General features: G+C 41.0%; 1 protein-coding gene across 1 annotated transcript in view; it reads left to right on the top strand.

Moving 5' to 3' along the window:
- CDC5L (cell division cycle 5 like) overlaps positions 1-22,721 on the top strand; it is a 31,013-nt gene extending 8,292 nt beyond the window's left edge. The window contains exons 9-16 of the mRNA XM_066180074.1: positions 1,071-1,219; positions 2,884-3,046; positions 4,087-4,251; positions 5,857-5,937; positions 6,269-6,514; positions 9,253-9,450; positions 20,937-21,149; positions 22,256-22,721. Of these exons, the coding sequence (XP_066036171.1) occupies positions 1,071-1,219; positions 2,884-3,046; positions 4,087-4,251; positions 5,857-5,937; positions 6,269-6,514; positions 9,253-9,450; positions 20,937-21,149; positions 22,256-22,360 (1,320 nt within the window). The 3' untranslated portion in view covers positions 22,361-22,721. The remainder of the gene's footprint in view (positions 1-1,070; positions 1,220-2,883; positions 3,047-4,086; positions 4,252-5,856; positions 5,938-6,268; positions 6,515-9,252; positions 9,451-20,936; positions 21,150-22,255) is intronic.
- Positions 22,722-22,975: the final 254 nt, after the last annotated feature.

The raw sequence follows: 22,975 nt of genomic DNA, 5'->3' as shown, positions 1-22,975 counted from the left end.
CGGTGTTGAAGATGTAAAAGTTCATCTCCTTAAAACAGTGTTTTATCTTGTCCAACTTTTATTTTAATTACAAGTAGTACTTAATTGCAACAATGTAAGAATATTTTCACAGCACTTTATTGGCTTAAAACTTAGGTTAGCCAAAACCTGCTTTTGCAACCTCTGATTGCCTGGATTTTTCAAAAGTGGTAATGTTGAGTAACATTTTGTTGAGTGTGTGGAAATGGATAAATTAAATCAGTGCAGCTAGTGTGTAAGACAAAACAAGGCCCAAAAATCCCACTCCAAAACAAAAACCCCTCAGAGTTAACAATAAGCTGTATTTCAGCAGTTCCATGATAGGAGAAAAGAGAAAGTTCCTGGCTCTGCAGATCATGACCTAAGTGTCTGCAAAGTTTGCAGGAATGGTCAGGCTCACCTTCAAGTGGAGTACTCTGACGTTATAAATGTCACAGTATTGTGTATATACAGAGTTCTTTAGGTGGGTTAGTGGTCTTCTGGGAATATATTTGCGATTTGCAGTAGTATAATTAGATCATTTTTAGAGAGACTTAATTCTTCTCTGTAAGATGGAAAAATGAAATAAAAAAGGGAGCCCCCTTTTTTTTATTCATAAAAGCCCCAATTGAGCCATGGACCAAAAATCTGAATAGTGACCATCTCTTTCGGAAAATTCTCTCTGAAGTGCAGTTTGGATGAAGTTGATTGAATTCAGGTTTCAGAGTTCAAGTGTGCTCTTCCATGTTAAAATCAGGATTCTTAGGATAACTTGAATGTTCAGTCACTAACAAATCTTGGAGATTTATGGAGTCTGGCAAGCTAAAGGAAGCTAAAACAATAAGTAACCCACTCATTTTTGCAGCTCCAGTTTATAACGTATTTTGCTGCCTCTCAGTGGAACAATAGAGTTTATAAATATCAGTGTATGGGTGTTAAGGCTAAGAAATTTTAAACATTTTCCACTAACTGATACTCAAATTAACTCTTCAGCTGTTCTTGCTGCTACTGAATCTGTTAAACGTGACTCTGAATGTCTTGGTGAAGCCCTGCTTGTGTTGTCTGTTACACAGGAGGCCCAGAATCTGATGGCTCTCACAAATGTGGATACTCCCCTGAAAGGAGGTCTTAATACTCCCTTGCATGAAAGTGACTTTTCAGGGGTAACACCACAGAAACAGGTTGTTCAGACTCCAAATACTGTGCTTTCCACACCTTTCAGGTAAACAGACTCCTTTTGTGATGGGTGCCTGGGTGGGCATATGTCTCTTTGGAGGTGGGTGAACAGAGCAGATTTTGATGTGTAAAATTACTATCATGATTAGAGCTTCAAAAGAAAATTTAACTCACTTTTATTTCAAGCTCTTGGTGTACAAATTACTCCTTCTCTGTGTCTTTAGAAAGTTCAGCCATGTCCTCTTTAGCTGTGTTCATACAGTGTGTGGCTCACTGGAGTTTTGATCCGAAATGTGGCCTTTTGTGGTCTGGAGCAGTATAAATTATTCTGGAGTAATGCAGGAGTATAAATAGTAAGCTGGAGTGTCATTCTCAATGTGGATCCTTGCCTTTCCAAAGTACTACCTTGGAGTCAAAGATGTGGGAGGTCCCTTAGCCAAACCCACACTGAATTTTTGAAAAGCTGAAGTAAATATTTTATAAGCCATATATATCCAAACTGAAATATTTCTTAGATTGCCAATCTAAATAGTACAGAATTTCTGTTTTAACTCTTACAGTGAACAAATATATATCCCACAAATGCTAAATACCATACAGCTAAAACATGTTACAACTGGTACATTTTGTGTGTCAAGTTTTTCCACTTAGGTTCTAAGTTTACTTGTATCATGTTAGTAGGAAAAGTGCAGCAGGAAATAAAAAGGACCTTTATGGCAGGTTTTCCAAAGCAGCTCTGTTTTGTTTAGAAGTTTTGTACAAAAGCCCTGATCTTTTAATTAAAAAGAGCAGCTCTAGCAGTGAGTGCTTTTTTTGAAGATCTGTTGGTGTCAGCATGGTGCAAAATCAGTGTAGAATTTGTCCTGGAGTGATCTGGCTGTTGATTTGGGTTATTTTATATTTTAAAAAGTAGAGCTAGTCTAATTTTGTTGTTTGAGATTTTTTGTGGGTTTTTTTAGCTTCTGAAGTTCAGATTTGCACATGTAAATATGCCACCTGTGGGTCAGCTTGGCTTGCTTGCAGAAATGCTGTGTCAGTGGGAAAATCCAAATCCTTGAGCAGAGGGAAAAATTAATGAATCTGTGAAGTAGCCCCTCATTCATGTAGTAGGTCATTGGGATAGAGAACAATATTCCTTCCCAGTCTAGAGGAGAAGCAACGGGGGCCAACAAAATCTAAGACTTAATCCGTGTTGCCTAACCATAGATGCTTAGAAGTAATTATTATAATGTAATTGCTTCTTCAATAGTCAGTGAAAGCAAAGAGGCTTTTTCAGGATGATCCATTCAGTTGCAATGTGGGACAGCTGTTGAGCCAGATGATTTGAGTGAATGACTTGCCCAGGTGGTGGGGAAATCAGAGCTTGCAATTCAGTCCTGATTACTGTATCCCAGAATAATGCCTGGTGACTGGATAAGCTCTTCTTTCAAAAGCAGTAGTGGGAAATTGTGTTGGTGGAGTTCCTGAAGCTTCTCTTAAAATGATGATGTGCCTACATTTCAGCTTGAAAGAACCTTGGTTACACACTGACAGGCTTAAACAATTTATTTTTAGTATTTTTGTAATTGCACTTTACAGTTTCACTGCCTTCCGAGGCAAAAACTCCAGACTGAATATATAGACTGTGTTTATGTACCTTTTCCCAACATTCAGACTTCTGTAAGTATAGCCCTTTAGTAAAAAAACTAATGACTGACTGCACTTCACTAGAACACCCTCTCAGGGCTCAGAGGGCCTCACTCCTCGAGGAGGACTGACTCCCAAACCTGCGCTTGGCACAACCCCTGGGAGAACTCCCCTACGGGATAAACTGAACATCAACCCAGAGGAGGGAATGGCAGATTACAGTGACCCATCCTATGCAAAACAAATGGTAAGTAGCACTTAAGAAGTGGAAATCAGTGCTCTGTTAATTTTCAGGTTTTCAGTTCTCATCTGCTGAAAAGAATTTTATTTTATAATAAATAAGTGGGTTTTTTTCCACCTGTCTACAGGTGTGTCCTCAGCACATAATAAAATACAATCTTTATTTAAAAAGCCAGAAATCTTGCCACTTAAAATGGCTTTCAGTGTGCTCAGTAAACACACTCTAAAACTGTTTGTTGGAGAAGACATAGTTAAATTTCCATCCTATTTCTATCTTTGAAGCTGTGCAGGAAATGCATCTTGAGCAAAGATTCATTTTTCTTGCAATCCTACACAATCCTCAAATTCCTCGTCATCTTGGCTTCCTGATTTACCTACAGGACCTTTTCATCAGTCTGTTGTGTTGACAACACTGAGCTAAAGGAGTTTAATTTTTGCCATTAGGAGCACTGGGGTTTGAGATGTTCAGAAATCTGAGTCCCATCCAGACTCTTTCATCACCTTTGGCAACAGGTGTTTCCATTCTTGGAGATTCAGCCAGATGGACCCTGCCAATTAGACATGGCATAAAGGGGCATGTACCTAATAGGTAACACCTTTGGAACTCCTTTTATGTGGCTGATTCTGCAGCCTCGACTGTGGCTTTGAATATCTCCCACCTGAGCTATCAACAGTTTTCTTTTTTGGTCTAGCTAAGATATCCACTCCAAGTGTTTGGCATGCTCTCACAACAATAACTCTTCAAATTCAAAATTCCAGAGTTCCTCTTAGCTTAAGGGAGAAGGTTTATTTGATGTACTTCGGTTCTGTCTTAACCTTTTCATAGTAAAGAGACTTTTTACTGCTAGAAGGGAAACTGAGGCTTCAAATTGCTGGTGGACTCCACTGGCTTCCAGATCTGGTGCTTCCTGGCTTTGCAGCAGACTGAGGTGGCCAGGGAATAACTAGTGTGTTCTTCCTTTCTGTTAATGCAGATCCATGGAGTCTGATTGTGTTGCATTCAGGGTGTGAATCCAGAAGCATCACATCTCTCTGCTCTTCCCACAGGAGAGGGAGTCCCGGGAGCACCTGCGCATGGGGCTCATGGCCCTCCCTGCTCCAAAGAACGACTTCGAGATTGTTCTGCCTGAAAATGCAGAAAAGGAGCTTGAAGAACATGAAGCAGATGAAACCTTTGTAGAAGATGCTGCTGATATAGAAGCCCGCAAGCAGGTCAGCTTGTGAGATGGGGATAGTGCCTTTGTTTAAAATAAAATGTGTTCCTTCTGTTGTTCCCATCGTTTCACACCTGTTCCATGGAGGAGGTACAGCTTCTTCTACAGGATAGCAAAGTAAAATGCACCTGTTTTCTTTGCTGCTGTCAGAGTGTTCATACACAGAGGCCAAATCAGTTTTCTCTCTAAATCATTTTCCTGATTTCTTAATGTTACGTATCACATCATTTTCTATCATGAAGTCCCTAAGGGCTGCCTCCAGAAGATAAAAAGTTAATTAAAAGCTTTTTTCTACAGTAGCACATGCTTGATTTTAAGCACATAAGAGCTGTGCTTTTTTTTTCAGTTTGAGGTTATTCTCTCAAGGTTAAAAGTTGCTGTTGGTGAAAGGTTAGACAGGTATATACAAACTCAGGCAGGCTGGTAGCACACAGACAACAATCTGCCATGCAGGGAATTGGTACCCTTGGCCAGTACCAGAGAATTACCCAGACAGCCAAGGTGTGAATGGGTCCCTGTTGTTTTGGTTTGGTTTGGTTTGGTTTAGAGTCAAGGAAGGCTGGATAAAGTCCAAGCCTAAATTCTGGCAGTTAAATGGTTGTACTGGCCAGTAACCAGGAACACTTTCAATCTTTCTGAAAACAGTAATTTTTCTATTTATTTCTTAGTCTAAGTTTTGTGTTTCAAATCTCTTTCTGTTGTATATCTTATATAAATGTAAAAGTTTTTTATAAAAATGAATGGGATTTTTGAGTCTAGATCTAGAGAAGTTTTTGACAATAGCTGTGCTTTGACGAATGAACAAAATATTTTAAAAAATCCTATGCTTTGGTGTCTTTGTATGGGATAAGCATGTCCCAGAATTTGATTCCTAGTGTGTGCTATTTAGGGAGGAACATATTTGTCAGATATATATTTATGTCTTATGGATACATACCCTAATAAAAAGTCTGAGTAAATACAAGTAATGTATATGTTTAGGATAAAGAATCCAAATTGTACCGTCATACAAGAGAAGAGCATCCTGCCTTCAAGTGAAGATGTGACATGCTGGGATTAGAACATGGAAGATGTTGGTCCCTGTTCCTGAAGTTCCTGACAACACTGGCTTTTCATGTTATTTATTGCTTGAAAGTGTATTGTAAAGAGAACTCTCATGTTTTTCTACTTTCACAAGTACTGTTTTAGTGAAGTACATACTTTGAAGTCATTGAAGATGACAAACAGAGTCATGGCTGCAAATTTAAGAGTCTTTTCCTGGCGGATTTAGTGTCGGAAGAATTAGAGCAGTTGTCACACATGGAGAAATGTGTAAAGAACGAAATCGTGCTGGAGTTGAGACTGAAGGAGAATTTGATGCCTGGAAATGACTTTTGAAGATCTCTTTTCTCTTGGAGTTAGTCTGCTGTGCTCTTCCCATTGACTTTAGAGGCAGTAAATTACGTTCTCACCACATTATTTAGCTCTGGCTTAGTAACATGAAGTCTGTGTACTGGAAGGAATCTTTACTGCAATAATCAATTAGTTTTTATATGACACACCTTCCTAGGCAGCATCTGATCGTGCTACAGTGGCTGGAGTAACACTTGGCTTGTTTGTTTAGGCTCTCCGAGAGGCGGAGCGTGCCAAGGAACTGAAGAGAATGCACAAAGCTGTGCAGAAGAATCTACCACGGCCCTCAGAAGTAAGTGGAAACAAAATTCATTGTTAGCAAAAATTAAAAATAAAGGCTTTAACCATTATAGGAGGAAATACAGTCTAAGGAGATAATGAGAGAGTGAAATCTTTATTTGGCTATGATGATTTACAGGAAACTTCCCCAGCAGAGTTGTCATCAGGTATTTCGTCTGCACAGATGTTGAGATTGCTGCATGTGTCCCACCACAAGGGATTTTGGCACCTCCTGTGTGGGGTTTAGCTAATACATAAACTTCATACTTGATTGGAGATACATTAATTTAATGTTATCTTTGGTGTAGATGATACTTAAAAAGTTTTTTTTTATTCCTGGGCAGGTTAATGAAACAATACTGAGACCCTTAAATGTGGAACCACCTCTAACAGACTTGCAGAAAAGTGAAGAACTCATAAAGAAAGAGATGATTACCATGCTTCATTTTGATCTTTTACACCATCCATTTGGAGAACAGTTTACTGGTAAGAAAGGGAAAGGCCCAGGATTTGGAAGCAATAATGCAGAGCACATGGCCTACTTGGAACAAAATCCTTATGAGAAGTTCTCCAAAGAGGATCTCAAGAAGGTGAGAATTGTGTTGCCTAAGGACACCTGAAGTCTCTTTAGGGCATAGTTCTGTAATGTTAGGGAAAAAAGCATGCACAGAATTCAGCTGGGAGATCTCCAGGGAGTTTTATGAAGGGCTGTAATCATGGAGTTGTTGAGGTTGGAAAAGACCTCTAAGATAATCAGGTTTGCAAGTTAACCCAGCACTGCCAAGCATTAAGTAAGGATAAGTAAACAGGTGAGGATGATTTAAGGGCACGTTCTCCTTTCTGTGAGCTGATGTTAATCTGGGCTTTCAGCAGAATGATGAAGATGCTGTATTTGCCCATAGACAGTCATTGAGATACAAATTTGAATGTGTTGTGGTTGCTTATCATTTTAAATAAGGGTAAGAGCAATAATACTTCAACAGTTACCAAATTCTACTTTGCTGTTTCTGTAAATTGCTGTTTAATCATTGAGGCATTAACCAGGTGTGATACCCACCTTCTGCTGCCTCTGAGTTTCATCAATCCAGAATTACAAAGCATTTTCTTCAGAGCAGTGCAGACTGAATGACACAATGGTAGTCAGCTTGTACCTTGGAGCAGCAAATCAAGTTGTTGAATTATGCTTGTCAGGCTTGATCCAGGCAAGCTGTGCTGGTGCAGAGCCTGCTGGGCTGTGGCAGCTGATCTTACAGCCATACCTGGTCCACAAGTGCTGAGCAGGCAGATTGGGCCGTGGCTGGCTGCAGTGAGTGGGCGGCCTGGGCACTGTGTCCTGTTTTGCATTGTAATCCCAAGTTAAACAGCAGCTCTGGACCAGGGCTCCAGTTCAGGGTGTTCATTTATTTAAGCAGCTACAGATGTTGCCTTTTGCTGCCAAGTGACAGATAGGCAATTCTGTGGTTTAGCTCTTTCAAAGAGCTTCACCTGTGAAGCTGTGCCAGTAACCTTTGACCAAATGCCTACAGGAATAGAAATGAGTGAAAAGAGCAAAATCATGTGCCACCAAGTTGTCTGTCTCTCTGGACTTGTCTTCTGACAATACCTGTTGCATCTCTACACCTAAATCCCCTATTCCTTTAGGGTGACTAAAGATACACAAGCAGATTTTAAATCCATGTCCTTGACCATATCTGACCAATAAATATAGAGCCTAAGAGGAGAAACAGTGAACAGTATGTACTTCCAAATTCCTTTTAAATGAAAAATTATACTTCAAGATCTCTTACCAGGAGACGTTAAAGATGGAAAATACAGTTAGATCATGAATTTCATTGCCCTGCCAGTGTCAGATTGTTCCCTTAGGAATGTTCACCAAGTGCTTTCTCTGGTTGTTTTGAAGTGCAGTGAGAATCAGGTTTGCTATCACTTCCCTTTGAGACTATTACACGGTCCAGTGGTTTTTGTCTGGAAACTTTTCTTCAAAGTCCCTGGAAGTTTTGTCTCCTAACTGATGAGCAGAAGGTTTTTTTGCTTCTCTGCTCCTGCTTGCTCTCTAACATTCAGCACAGTATTCCCTCTTTGTCTAAAATCCAGTTCAAACCAGAAAATTTTCCTATCTCTGTCATCTTATCTGGGGCTTGCTTATTTTGCTTATTTCATTTGTTTTTAGAACATCTTTGTGCTAAAACCCTTTCATAAAATACTCCTTTCTTTTCCTGATGTGCAGTTCTCTTTTGGGAAGGATTAGCAGTGGTGCTGGGCATGGTGTGCTGAGCTCCTGGAGCTGGGAAACACTTCTGGTGCCACAAGTAAATACCCTCAAGTAGTTCCTCACAGTGTACTAATCTTGGCTAATTGAAATTTATAACATTTGGCTGTGTCAGGTGTGGTTGTGTTACTCCTTTTTTGTCTGTCTTGACCATCAAGAGCAAGTAATTAATTTTCCTTTCCCCGGTATCTGTGGAATTATGTAATCTGGTGACACCTGAATTTCTACCTGGTCAGTCTGCAGTTAAAAAACATAACATCTTGCAGTAAGATACCTCCTGCTGGTAGGGAAATTTATGCTGCACCTGTAAAAGCTGTTGAAAGAGAGGACATGGACCTCCTCTTATAACCAATGAAGTCTGGACTGGCAAAGATATTTTAGTTATTAATAAAATAAGAAGGACCAGGGTGCCTGTGTAGTTTTGTGGACCAGGCTCTTTGTCAGAAATATTAAGAGTTGTGAGACCAACAAAAATCTTTTCAGTTCATCATAAACTTTGTAAACTAAACTGGAAGCAGCAGAGTACTCACATCTCACCAGTTCTTCAGCCACAGAACGTGTTAGTTACAGCCAGAGTTGTGTTTCCTGCAGTGGAACTTACACAGCTCACCCGGGAGTGTTTAGACTTGACTTTACAGGTTGTGTGGAGAAGGGCAAGCAAAAGGAAATGAAAAGTGATTTTTGTTTCATAGGACAGCTGCTTCTGTCTGTGCAGTTCTCCCTCCCCTCAAGGTCCCTGCTTTTATCTCTGTTCTTGTGTAGCAAGATGAAGTGTCTTGCTGTGCCACAGCTTTCATTAGCCATGCCAGAGTGATGTCAGGTTTGGCCAAATTGTATAAAATGAGGGATAGTTGTGCTGTGAGGAGCCTTCTACCCTGGGTTTCATTTGTAATCCACAGCATCTGTGTTCGATTTCATAGTCAGCTTAACCTGATGGTGAGCTTTGAGTATGAAAAGCAAAGCTGCTCCCATGAATTGCACACTGAAGGTTTGAAAAGAAGAGGAATTTTCTTGTATCCTGTGTATTGTAACTGCAATTTCTCTCATCCTTTCCTACAGGCACAGGATCTACTGGCACAAGAGATGGAGGTGGTAAAGCAAGGAATGGGGCATGGAGAGCTGTCAAGTGAAGCCTATAACCAGGTGTGGGAAGAATGTTACAGCCAAGTGCTGTACCTGCCTGGACAGAGCCGCTACACGAGGGCTAACTTGGCCAGCAAAAAAGACAGGATAGAGTCACTTGAAAAGAGACTCGAGGTCAGTGTCACTTTTTTCTGCCTCCTTGTGGGTTTTTGTTGGGGTTTTTTCTTTGTTTGTTTTGGTTTGTTTTTGCTTTTTGTTTTTGTGGGTTTTGTTGTTGTTTTTGTTTGGTTTTGGTTTCATTTGGTTTTTGTTTTGTTTTGTTTTTTCCTAGGGATTTCATAGACGTTCTTGAGGTGCTTAAATCACCTTCTTTCATCTTCCCCCTTAAAATATCCCCACACAAAGTTTCTCTCTGCACTATTAGCTGTAACACAGCTCATCCACTCCATTCTCTGCTGGAGAGAAGATCGGGTTCTGCTGTCTCGTAATAACGTGGATTTTTTGATGTTTTCCTAATCTTTGCTGTGAGTGGATCAGATCTTTCTCAGTTTGCACTTGATTGTGGCCAGTATGAGGAGAAACCTCAGAGAAAGATGCTTAAAAAAGCCATCTCTGTCCCAAAGTTCCTCTCAAGTTCTCTTTCCAACTTTTGGTTTCTCACTGACTGTTACATACATGAAGGTTAGATAGTCCTGAATTCTTGCCAGGCTGGCATCTTCTTTCAGTTCCAGAGATTCCCTCCAAAAAAGAGGACAATGGATGTTTGTGATCCCATTTCACTTTCTTTATCAGACCCTTTGACACTGATTTCCCTTGCCTAGTCTTCTCTCTAGATTTTCCCCCAAATGCTCCATACAAAAACCCAAAAATGGACAACGTTCGTGATAACAAGTAAGCTGGTCTGAAACAGTTTCTTCCCATAGAGCATGTTTGTTCTGACTTGCAGTAAGTCATTAAATGTTTTCTAAAGTACCATTCTAACCTAAAAGTCTCTTTCAATTATGCAGGTATCAGATTATTTTTTTTCCTGTGGTAAAAGGAAAATTTTTCTGTATTTAACATCAGCATAGTGACTGCTGCTAGAAGTAAACCTCCCCGAACAGCTGCTCCCCCAGAAATAACAAGAGAGGCCAGAAAGGCCAAATTTTCACTTGTTTCATACACACGAAATACAACGTGAGCGTGTTTTTTTGTAAAGTCTGTCAGTCAACAGCGTTGCCCAGGTAGAGATCCCGCAGCTGTTAGCCCCACTCCGGGCCAGGAGCAGTTCACCTGCCGTAGCCTGGTAGTAGGGGTTTAGTATGAACTCCAGAGGCCCTGTCGTGCTGCTGCTCACCCAGCAGAGAGCACCATTGCCCTGCCCAGCGCTGCCTGGCAGACTCTCACTGGCTCTGCTGTCCCAATCCCGTGTGCGAGCTCAGCCGCAGCCGGGCCGTGCACGGCAGCGGGGCCGGGCGGGCGGCGCGCCAGCAGTCGGAGGGCTGCACCTAATTTGTGTACAAATGCTTTTGAAATTTAAATATCTGAGCTCCAAAACGACATTAGAAGGGCGTTATTAAAGTTGCAAAGTCAAACAGTCCAAGTTAGGGAATGCACGAACAGCCTTAATTTGCCTATGCATATGCTTTTGAGACAGTCTTTAATTTCATGATTGCAGCCTAGTTTTTCCACGGACTCATTTACTGCACAGGGTGGATGGTACTTGCTTAATGAGTAGCTCTTGAATATTTTGTTTTCTCTTAATTGTTTAGTGTGTGGCCCTGTGCCTTTATCCTGTGCGCTGTTCCTGCAGTCTAAATTAGTTACTTCTGTGTGGGCTTTTTTGTGCTGTTGATTTCTGTCCTTCTCTTCCCAATATTTGAATGAGTAGTTGGTGGTGGTATGCTTATTAAGGATACTGAAGGAAAGTAAGGTCAAGTTTATAATTTATCAAACTTGTGTATGTTTATTCTAAATGGTCTTTGCTGTCACAAAACAGTCACCCAGGAAGCAAAATACAAATCAGAGGTCTTGCCAAAAAAAAAAAAAGAATAAAAAAGGGTTTTATTTACTGCCAGCGTTGCATGGGACTCTATGAAAGACACTTAACAAAATCCTGTTAGCTGAGTCCCATCAGGCTGAGGAAGATGATCCTGCCTCTCTGCCCAGCCCTGCTGAGGCACATCTGGAGTGTTGTGTCCAGTTCTTGTCCTTGGGTCAAGAGGGACATGGAGCTCCTGGAGTGCATCCAGTGCTGGGTGACACAGATGATGGAGGGATGGGAGCATCTCCCTGCCCAGGAACGGCGGAGGGAGCTGGGGCTGTTCAGAGGGGCCCTCAGCCCTGGGTGTCCCTGTGTGCAGGGAGGGCTCAGAGCAGGGCCAGGCTCTGCTCCAGGGGGCTCAGCAATGGCGCCAGAGGAATGGGCGGGGACTGATCCCAGCAAGATCCACCTGGACAGGAGGCAGAACTTCTTTCCTGTGCAGGGACTGAGCATTGAACAGATTGTCCAGTGAGGAGGTGGAGTCTCCCTCACTGGAGATAGTCCAGAAATGTCTCAACACAATCCTGTGCCATGTGCTCTGGGATGACCCTGCCTGAGCAGGGAGGTTGGAGCAGATGAGCTGCAGTGGTCCCTTCCAACTTGACCCATCCTGTGTCTGTTATCAGTCACTGCAGTCATGAGACTCTGGCAAAAGTAGCTACATTCCCTGGGAGCTCAGAGTGCTGCTGGATGACACTGATGGCTTGGTGCAATTCCACAAACAATCCTGCCCTCCCATGTTCCTGTGTTCCAAAATACCACCCCCCAGTCCAGGCAGAGCCCTGTGCCCGCAGGTGCAGTGAGCACTGTGCTGCCTCTCACAGCTCACTGTTGTTGAGTGCAGGTGCACTCTGTGCAAAGTTAAATTTGACCTGAAAATCTCTCCCAAGTGTGTGCAAAATGCAGTTTAGTGCAGCTCTGTGGCCTGACCCTAAAAGGCCCTTCCTGAAAGGAAGATATACAGGTTTTTTAAGCATAGGTCACCTGCTGAATCGTTTTTTAAACAATAAATAAAAAGCATAGCAGTTTAATGCACAAACGAATATGCAATAAAAAAGCACAGATTTTTTTTCCTACCCCATTCTCAGCAATAACAAAACCCACCTTCATTTTAATGTTTTTCCAAGGAAAATTGTCTGAAAGTAATATCAGTTGAAATAGATATTTTAATGGGAACTATCAGACAAACTTAATGAAAAGCAGGGATATTAGCTCAGCTTTCAGTACCCCAAGACACTTGCTTGTACTCTTAGCTTTCTTTGAGGGAAGAATAGAAACTGTAAAACAGAGTTTGCCAGCAACAGCAACTGGTGTTGGTCAGTTTTGGAGGCTGCTCTTTCCCCTTTGTAGTGAACTAAGACTGTTGGGGGAAAAAAACATGAGTGTACTGATATTTGCCACAGCTGCACCTGGGGAAGTCCCTAACACTCCATGTGGGACTGCTGACACCCTGCAGATCCTGTGCAAAAAAAATCAAACTATTTCTGGGTCTGTCTTTGTCTCTCAGAGATTCCTGGCTGGATTGATGGTGTGGACATACACTCATCTTCCTCTGATTGTCCATTCTCACTGCCTGAGTGGTTTAGTTGTGGCAGCCTATGTTGACATGGCGTTTGTCTTTCTCAAATGGATGCTGATACCACACACAGATTTGTGCTGTTATTGATGAACTTGAGGAGGCAAAGTGGAGCCATTGTGGTGAGCTTCTCTTTGGCTGGGTATCCTGTTCAGGCATCATCAGTAATGCACAGCTCATCAGTGGTTCTGATGCTGGAGTGTACTGCTGTGTATTAGTAATATCTTTCATTGTTTTGTTTTGAGGGTTTTGGACTCCTTGAACGTGTTACTTAATGTGGGTTAAGAGTGTCAGAGAATTAGTATTTGAACTTTCTTGCATTACAGATGGGGAGTTTCAGGTCTATGCAAGTGAATCACTGTGACCTCAGTATGTATCTCTGGTACACCTTAGATTTGTGGAATTTTTTGGTCTTTCCAGTAGCTTCTAGAAATCCAGAATATTCTTCCAAGGCTAGGCTATACGGGAGAGCAAGTGATTTCAGAAATTGAAGTTTTCTGATGCTTGCCGTTGTGTTAAGTAACTGCTTCAGTTCTCTGAAATACCTTTTGATCCCTTCTCTTCCAAACAATACATTTATAAAGAAAAGCATACCTTCTAACATATGTTAAATTGGAAACATTATAAGATGAAATGAGATAGTAAAGGTATCTAATTAACAACCTAGTTGCTTCTCTTTGTAGTTCACAACATAGAGACTTCCTGCCATCTTTACTTTCCCTTTGAAGACACTTAAAAAAGTTGGCTTGCAGCATACAAATACTTGCATTGAAATAGTGGTAGTTAACTTTATCATTTCAGTTGGTTGCTAAATTATAAATGCTATTGGAAGCCTACAAGGTACACTGTATATGCAAAATATAGTATATTATCTATTCTTTGCAGTATCCAAGATACATCAAGATGATGATTTACGGAAATGTTGATGTTTGCTTTTAGTTGCAGCCCAAGTCCTCTGAATTAATTCAGATTAAAAACAACTTGCTTAACTGGAGTTTTATAGGCTACATGGTACACTTTGCTGCAGGGTGTATCACTTAGTTTACTGGAGATTGTCTTTTAATTTCTCTTTAGTTTATGTGCTAAAGTTTGCAGTTTCTTTTGCATTTTCAGGTGTGCTGGTACTCAGAAAGCACCTGGAGAAAATAAGAGATTTTATAGGACTGGGAACAGAGAAATTAGTCACAAACCTTAAATATAGTGAAAATCCTGAGTAGCATTGCTTTTATGGTCACATGTTTTATTTTGTGCTAATGTCTTGCATTTGTGGAATACACTGCTTTTAATAAGGTCTGTTGGGAATGTAGTTGGCATTAGAGGATCACAGCAGAGAGGTATCAGAGGTCTTCCTTCACTGTCAGGTTGTTCAGAATCTGGTAACTTGGCGTGCTTAGAAATAAAGTTCAGTATTGACAAAGCTCTCATTGCAAAGGCCTTTGCACACCCTCACTGTTCAGAACTAACCTCTGCAGGATCACCATGGGGCTTCTCCTGTATTGAGAGGGAGCCAGGCTCTTTGCCAGCTCCTTTATTGCCTGAGCTTTCATAATCTTGTCAGCCTCTGGAAGAGGCCAGTGCAGACACTCTGGGTGTGCAGGGGTAGAGTTTGGAGGTAATTGCACTGTGCTGGCTGCCCTGTGACCTCATCAAACACTGCAGTAACCCCTGTTTGCTTGTGGGTAATCGAAGATCTTGGCCTCTGGTGGGTGTTGCTGTCTGTGATCTTAATGCAAGGGTTTTTTTCCCAGTGAGTGGTAGAGAGTTTCCAAACAAGTTTAATAAAAATAAATTACTCATTTTTCATCATAGACTTCTATGTTCTAGCTATGTTCCTGCTGTGATTGAGATAGGATCCTTGAATCACCAAGATTCACCAAGTCCTGCGATCAACCTTGTGCCACCATCTTGTTCACCTCTAAACCATGTCCTCAAGTGCCATATCCATACATTTTTTGAACAGTTACAGGGATGGTGACTTCACCACTCCCCTGTGCAGCCTGTTCCAAAGCTTGGCAACCCTTTCCATAACAAAATCTTTTCCTAATATCCAGTTTAAACCACGCCTGATGCAGTTTGAAGCCATTTCCTCTCATCCTGTCATTTGTTACCTGCGCGAAGAGACTGACACCCACCTCAGTGCAACCTTCTTTCTTTGTAGGGAGCATATATGGGTATCACTCATAAAACTGCTGGTCTTAGAAGCAGTTCCCAAATAAAAATCTTCTAAGTGGACTTAAATGTCATGGCTGTAGATCAGCAATGACTGCTGACTTACACAGTAACTTTGCAAGATTATTCGAGTTCTAGGTGGTTGGATGCTGTGCACCCCTGTAGGAGCACTTGCTTTTCATATACCCTGTATTGTCTTTACTCAACAGTCACACTGACTCATGGTGTTTAAAGACAAGTCGTTATAATTTCTGGAACATGCTTCAGGGGAGATCATGCCCTTGGGTCATTAGATTTGGCTGTGAGTAGGGAGAATGGTGTTCTGCAGATACCAGTAAGTCATAATGGTACAGGATCTATGTGACAAAGTACAATATAGGAGTTTATCTGAGGCTCCCCTATTAAACTGGGAAAAGGCAGCTTTATATTGCTATACAAGCTCTGAACATCTGGTCTAGTTTAAGTTTGGAAGTTGTAGTTGCTTACCAGCAATACCTTAAGTTGAGGATTTTTTAAGTGAATCTTTCCATAAAAAAACTTTGTGTGATCCCAGTCAATTAGAATTAATTTCTGCTTTTTCATGTCTTAAGAGCTACAAGCTCAGTCCCTGTTTGACTGCTCTGATCCTGATCAGCAGCTTTACTTCATGCTCCTCATCCTCCCTTGTACATTAAATAAAGCACCTTACTGGAGGTGAGCTGTTCAAGGCCAGGTTGGACTTGGACTTGGAGCAGTCTGGTCTAGTGGAAGGTGTTGGTGCCCGTGGCTGGACGGTTGGAATGATTTGATCTTTCAGGTCCCTTCCAACCCAACCCAACCCATTCTCTGATTCTGTTATATCTAGTGTCACAGCAGAAATATGAAATTGTGGCAAGCCCATGGAGTGGTTTGGGTCAATGAACTGAGCTAATGTTGTTTAATAGATTGAGGCCATGTTGTTCTGCAGTGGACATGCAATTTTGGTTTGAAACCAACTCCAAGCCTCAGTTTCCAGCTGAGTTGATTTACCTTTTACTAACTTGGGGGTAACTCAGGCAGGGCTCTGCAGAGAGTTTTGCCTGGTCAAACTCTAGACAGGTATAACAGTGTTTCAAGCCAAAAAAATGAGTATTGTCTGAGAGCTTGGAACTGAAAAAGCATTTTCAAGTAGAGAAATTAATGACTTAAAAAAAAAAAAAACAAAACATGCTCTTGTTGAGTGCACCATAAGCTTGTAAAGGCAGATGACCCCAGCATGGCCAGAGGATTCTGTAGTGTGGGGGTTCCTGTCCCTGGAGTGGTTGGAAATGCCTGGCCTGGAGCATGAGCTGCTGTCCAGCTGCGTGCTCTCACCCCAGACACTGCAGCTGAGCCAGCACAAGCCAAGCTCACAAACCTGCCATTCCAATTAAGTCAATCCATCTCCTGCCAGCAGAACTGAATTTGGGAGGGCCACATGTGGGTCTGAGGTGAGGAAGGAAGTTTCAGTAACGTTTAGAGTAGTCCTATGTATGTTCTAAGAGTAGCCTGCTCAGCCGGCGTGGCTGAAGCTGGCAGAGGATTTCTCTGCACAAGCGAGGCAGCTTTGTGATGATGTTGATTCTCCAAGGTCACGGAGCAGGTTGGTTTACTTTGACTGTGGCTCTGCTCAGAACATGCAGCAGTTTTTCTTCCATGTTTGCTTAATCCATCCAGCATGATTAGGGAGATTAATTAAAAGACAAGAGAGCTTAATTCTGTTCAGGGATTACCAAAAGCTCTATGTTAAAGGGAAGGAAAACAAACCAGTCAGTACAGCGAAAAAGCCCTTGGAATTGAGGAGGGGTGTCCTCAGTAGACCTGGTGAGATGAGAATTCTGAAAATGCAGTTTTTAAGGCACTTGAGCTTTTCCTTCCTCTGGGTCAGTTTTTCTTAAATCTTTCCCAGTGGATGTTTGTTCTCATAAGGAGTCCTTCCCTGTCCTTCATTGTCCTTAGTTAAACCTTACAACTAACATCTAAAATTTCCTTTCCAGATTTAAGTCCCTTTTCCTTTCTCTGTAGCCATAAGAACAGATGAATTTTTTACAAAGAGCTTTGTGATATTTAAAGCAGGTGTTGTCTTACTTCTATTTCTCTATTTTTGCTAGGCAGAGGAAAAACAAACCAAACAAACCCTGGTTTTCCAGTCAGTCTCCCTTTTCTAGATCATGTTTTATAAACCTCTGGTTATGTCTGTTTCTTTTTTGGCTCTTTTGTCTGCTGCTTGTTTTGGTTTCTCTTCCTTGGTTCTCAAGTGCAGTACTGAAAACTGAATACCACTTTACAAGTCATGAGGGACAGCTTTTACATCAGAGATTTGGGATAGGATGAGGCTCTCACACTTGCCTTAACATCATATATCATCTTACCCCATGTCTGTACATGCTGTTCTCATTTTGCTGTAGCTGGTATAAAAGTCAGCAGAACCAAAGCTGGCTAAGGAACAGTACAAAACAAATAAGTGGAGAAATCTTTCAAATGTCTTTTTACTCTTTCTGTTAGGTTCAGGGGGAAATGGTTGTCAGATTTTACTCAAATCTATTTCTTTGCTTTAAGCAAATAATGTAGACTACTGTTTAAACTCACCTCTTTATAACTGCTTGGAATTTTTAGCTTGGTATCTGAGCCTTAAAATTTTATGAAGCTTGAACTGAAATTATATGCAGTTGTTGGCACTAATGCAGCAGTCAGCAATTTTTAATAAATAGTATTTGTTACAAAAGCTGAGACCTCCTTTTGACCTTTTCGTAGTAGGTCCTAAAATTTTGTAGTTGGGAGGGAGGGGAAAAGGTGGTGAGTGTTCACATTTCTCCATAAGCAGAGAAGGAAGAAATGGCTGTTATTTTTGGTTTTAGATACTTGAGAGGCTTTTTTCTTTTCTTTTCTTTTCTTTTCCTTGTTTTTTTTTCTTCTTACAGCAGTGAGGCCTATGATAATCCAAGATGGACAAGGAGCTGAGTAGAAAAGTGATATAGCAGCATACAACCTAAAGAGCTCTAGCAGTTAAGAGTCCAGTATCCAGGAAAATTCAAAAATATTAAGTCCAATTCTCATTGTCTGAAAATTTCAAGAGTGCTTAAATAGTCAGGGTTTGACACTGTAGTAAGTATTAGACTGGCTTTGTTAAAAGCTTCAAATTTAAAAATGCTTTATTATGTCTAAGACTTTAAGGCAGTACACACTTAGGGTGGGATTGATCTACGCGATCTTGGATAATGACAGTGTCTAAACAAGGAGTTTGTGCTCCCATCAGTCAGTGAAGAGCCCTTCATTGGGGTATTTAATCTTGTCCTGAGGCCCTGGATCAGATGAGCCATGCCCTGGTGTTGCCATTTTCTCTCCTGATGACAGAAAGACCTTCTGTGACAAACTCAGGTGTTGGTGTCTAAAGCCAAGCAAAGGGAATCTCAGCTGAATAATGTATAAGTGGGAGACCAAGCCAGTACTGCCTCTGCTGCTGGTGATATTTGGTTGTACCATGTTCCATGCTTGGAACATGGGGATAATTCAGGACTTGTAACCACACTGATCCAGTCCCTTTTGTGTATGGTGGGGTTAATGCTGGTAACTGTGTTTATGTCCTCAGGTACTCAGTGTTTAATATTTTATTAGAAAATTGGGTTGTTGAGAGATCACAGAATGGTTTGGCTTGAAGGGACCTTAAAGCTCAGCTTGTTCCAACCTCTTGCCATGGGCAGGGACATCTTCGACCAGACCAGGTTGCCCAGAGCTCCATCCAGCCTGGCCTTGGACACTTCCAGGGATGAGACAGCCAGATCTCTGGGCAACCTGTGCCAAGGCCTCACAACCCTCACAGTAAAGAATAAGATCTTCACTCAGGATAACAGAACAGTGGAACTTCTCTAAATGGTCTTTTTTAGCCTGTTCTGAAGAGTGACATTGTTATGGGAGTTTCATTTCACACCAGCCATACTCTGTGTTGTCTGTAATGCTGGGAGCAACATGGACAGTTGATCTTTGTTATATCAGGCCTCTGTTGCAAAGAAAATTCTGTTTGCCTGTGCGTCCATCTGTTCCATGATCTCTAAATGTCGGTGGTGCTCAGCACACATTTTTCATCCAAGAAACAGTAATTGGAAAATAGTTCATTGACCGCACAGCTGTATTTGTTGTTGCAGTAATAGCATATTATTTACCAATGAAGACATTTAAAGCTTTCATACTTTTCCATCAGAGAGTATCCTCACAAATCCCTAATCTATTTATTTAATTTTCTCTAGATTTATATAAATATTGAAAAAGAGGCGCCTTTCTGTATGCTTAAAGCACCTTGGGCATAGCTGAAGTCTGCATTGCAAACAGAGTTTGAAAAGCATAGCAGTCTGCATCGCTCTCCCCAGGAGCAAACTAGACATCTCAGAAAGTCAAATTTCTCTTTCGCTCACTCATTAACAGTTTGCTCCCTTGACCATTCACTTTGTTTATCTCTGCACCACCAACTAAAACTGTTCTAAATGAGTGAGTAAATTGTTAAGGAGTAGGAAGGCACGTTACAGAAACCTACAGCTGTGTAACAGAGGGTACTTCAGTACAGTTGGAGGGCTGGAAGGCTGATGAAATGCACTTTGCAGTAGGTTGATGTGTAAGACTCTGATGGCTGACTGTAGTTGTCCCTGTGAAAGGCATATCCCTCCTCAGTATTTACTTCCCAAAGGAGTTAATAAATGACATATTGGGTAATTGTAGCAATGAAAAGGTACTGCATTTTGACTGATTTTTGATAATTTCTTTGTATGTGAGAATGTTCACCAGCAAAGCTTTGATTTTTAAAGAAACAAGGTAAGGATTGGTGATGCAAACACTGTGGTTCTGAGTTAGGCTTTTATATTTTAACACTTCAGAAGCTTTCATATTATATTTCATGTCCTGCGTTAATATATCGTTAAGTATGGCAAAAATCAAAATCTGAGAAGTTTGATTCCTTTTCTCTTGAGCTTGGCATTCTTCACACGGTCCTTTCTAAAAAAAAAAGGATTTTGTTTTGTTTTGGTTTTTTTTTTTTTTTTTTAAAGGAAGTAGCATTAAAAAAGCCTCAACAAGGAACTTTATGTCCCTTTTCAGAGATGTGAGCTGTTGCACCTCTCCACAGTTGGGCTCAGTGGTGGAGGCCTGTGTTCTTTCTTGGTTTCATAGGATCATAGGATGGCCTGGGCTGGAATGGACTGTAAAGATCATCTCATTCCAACCCCTGCTGTGGGCCAGGGACACCTTCCACTATCCCAGGTTGCACCAAGCCCTGCCCAACCTAAATTGAACACTTTGAGGGATGGGACAACCAGAGCTTCTCTGGGCAACCTGTGCCAGGGTCTCACCACCCTCACAGGGAACAATTTCTTCCAAATATTTAATGTAATCCAATCATCTACTTTAGGCCATTTGTGATTGGGATTCAGTGTTAAAGATGTCTTTGATTCGTTCTTCCAGGCCTTAAAAATTATGATGACTATTTCATTCTTTTAGTGCTCATTTAATTTTACCCCAGGTGGAAAAATGCACAAAGACTTCTATTACCTTTGCTATTTATAAATGTATTATACATCGTTTATAACATGTTAACACAAATATGTTCAATTATTGGTGATGTGTCTCAGTTGTCAGAATTTTGTAATTTGTGTCACTTGTCTGTTTGTGGATTTTGTCTGGATTACGATTTTAGAAATGTATTATGTCTGTTATAAAGATTTTAATCGTGAAGTCTAGGTTGTTGAAGTCTAGGTTGTGGTAAAATGTGCAGTATGATTATTTTAATAGAAATCAAAGAACTTGATCAACTCAACACAATTCCACAGATATATTTTTTACTTTTTTTTTTCCCCCTCTTGACTTTCGAGTTCTGGTTAACTAAAACAACTCTTGGGTTCCTTCTGGCAGATCAACAGAGGCCACATGACCACTGAAGCCAAGAGGGCTGCCAAGATGGAGAAGAAACTGAAGATCCTCCTTGGTGGTTACCAGTCCCGGGCGATGGGGCTGATCAAGCAGCTGAACGACCTGTGGGACCAGATCGAGCAGGCACACCTGGAGCTGCGCACCTTCGAGGAGCTGAAGAAACACGAGGACGCTGCCATCCCTCGGAGACTGGAGGTGAGAATCCAAAATCCAGGAGCTGAGGTCACACACAGGCACCTCAGGGAAAAGATGTTTATACAAGGCACAAGCTCTGAGCCTTACAGCCTGAATGTGTATCGAGTTTTTAATGTTCTCTTAAAATCATACTTTTGGCTGTTACCAGATTCATCTGTCTTTTACTTCAGTGTATCAAAGGTTCTGTGATACACTTATTAGAGACTGGGACTAATCTGGAAGTGTGTTTTCTAACTTTGGGGTTTTTTATTTCCTTGTGTGGTTCATTTTATAAGTCTTCTGTAGTGTGTGTCAGCACACGTTCCATCTCTCCCTTGATTCGGTTTGTTTCGAGTTTAATTACTATTAGAACTTCGGGTAAATGTAAAACTTGTCTAAAATGTCCTTCTTCCTTAAAAGTCAGTGGACTAAATGCTGGTATATACCTGAAATCACTGCCTTGGAGCCACATTTCTTAGTTTGAAGATTTCCAGGATATTCACCTTTTATTCAGCTAATGAGACAACCCTTAATCAAGACTCAGTCCTAGGTTTGAACCAGTGCCAGCCTTTCTTTCCAAGGAATAAATGTTCACTTAAGCATAATTTTATTGTGTTTTTCCTCCAGAGCAGAGGCTTCCATTGAGGCTTAGATATTCTCAAACACTTGCTCTAAAAAAGATAAAATGCATCAATTCTTGAAACTGATTTTGTGAAGATGATTTAGAAATGCTAATAGATGTGTCTGCAAACTCAAAAGTGATTCATTGATTTAGTGAAAGATAACAGTTAAAACATATTGAATCACTTGATAGCTGCTAATAGCACCTGTTTTTAGAAAATGGCAAAGTTCCAATTTGAAATCTCTCGTTTTGAAGCATTTGATCTTAGCTGCTGTCAAAAACAGGGTGAGCTACCTGCCATTTGAAGTAAGATAACTGTGATTCTTGATACTTCAAAACCACTGCTCTGTTTTACATCTGTATTTAAAGTAAGTAATTTCAGCAATGTTCTGTCTTAATTTTGAGCTCTCCCTCTGGAGGAGCTAAAATACAACCTTTGGTAATGGTCTTCATGGGTGTGACTGGTGGACAACTGCCTGGTTGTTTAATGATGTTTTCCTTACAGTGTCTGAAGGAAGATGTGCAGCGACAGCAGGAGAGAGAAAAGGAGCTCCAGCAGAGATTTGCTGACTTCATGTTGGATAAAGAGACTTTTCAAGCAAAGTATTAAAGCACAAAATTCCATCTTGTCACTGATGCAACATTTCTGAAGTGTGCAGATACTTCTCCAGCAGCTTTTGCCAGCAGTTGCAGAAATCAAGTGTAGTCTGCTCTTTCCATCTTGTCAAGTTTTGTTCCTTCAGTGGACTACTCCAAATGCTCTAGGTATGAATAGCTCTGGCCAGTGTTAAAAATGGGATTGAAATGTCCAAAATTTTATTGAAAGAAAATAAAAACCACTCTGGTATGATTTTAGCCATGTTTTCATTTGCTAGGGTTATCACGTTATTCCTAGTGTTTTACCAGTCTTAAGACCTGTAAGATACATGCAGAATAATGTCTTTTGAATAAACCTGGAATGTTAAAAAACAGTGGAGTAATAATCTCTGTCTTTTGACTAAAACTGAATCTTCACACATCCCAGCCCTCCTTTGTGTTTCTGGTCTTTCCTTCCCCCTGCTGCTGCCTTTATTTTCCATGATTAATTTGTGATAGGAATTACCTGTGCAAGATAGTTGTTGTCCAGGTAATAAATACCATGTTCCCAACTCTTCTCTGTGCCTGTGAATAAACACTCACAGCTTTATCAAGGTGCTCTAATGGTCATACTGGCATTATCTCCCCA

Source organism: Chamaea fasciata, unplaced genomic scaffold (assembly GCF_029207755.1).
Source record: "Chamaea fasciata isolate MVZ Bird 193981 ecotype frontalis unplaced genomic scaffold, bChaFas1.0.hap1 SCAF_3, whole genome shotgun sequence".
NCBI lineage: Eukaryota > Metazoa > Chordata > Aves > Passeriformes > Sylviidae > Chamaea > Chamaea fasciata.
This window is presented reverse-complemented; position numbering and strand designations above follow the sequence as displayed.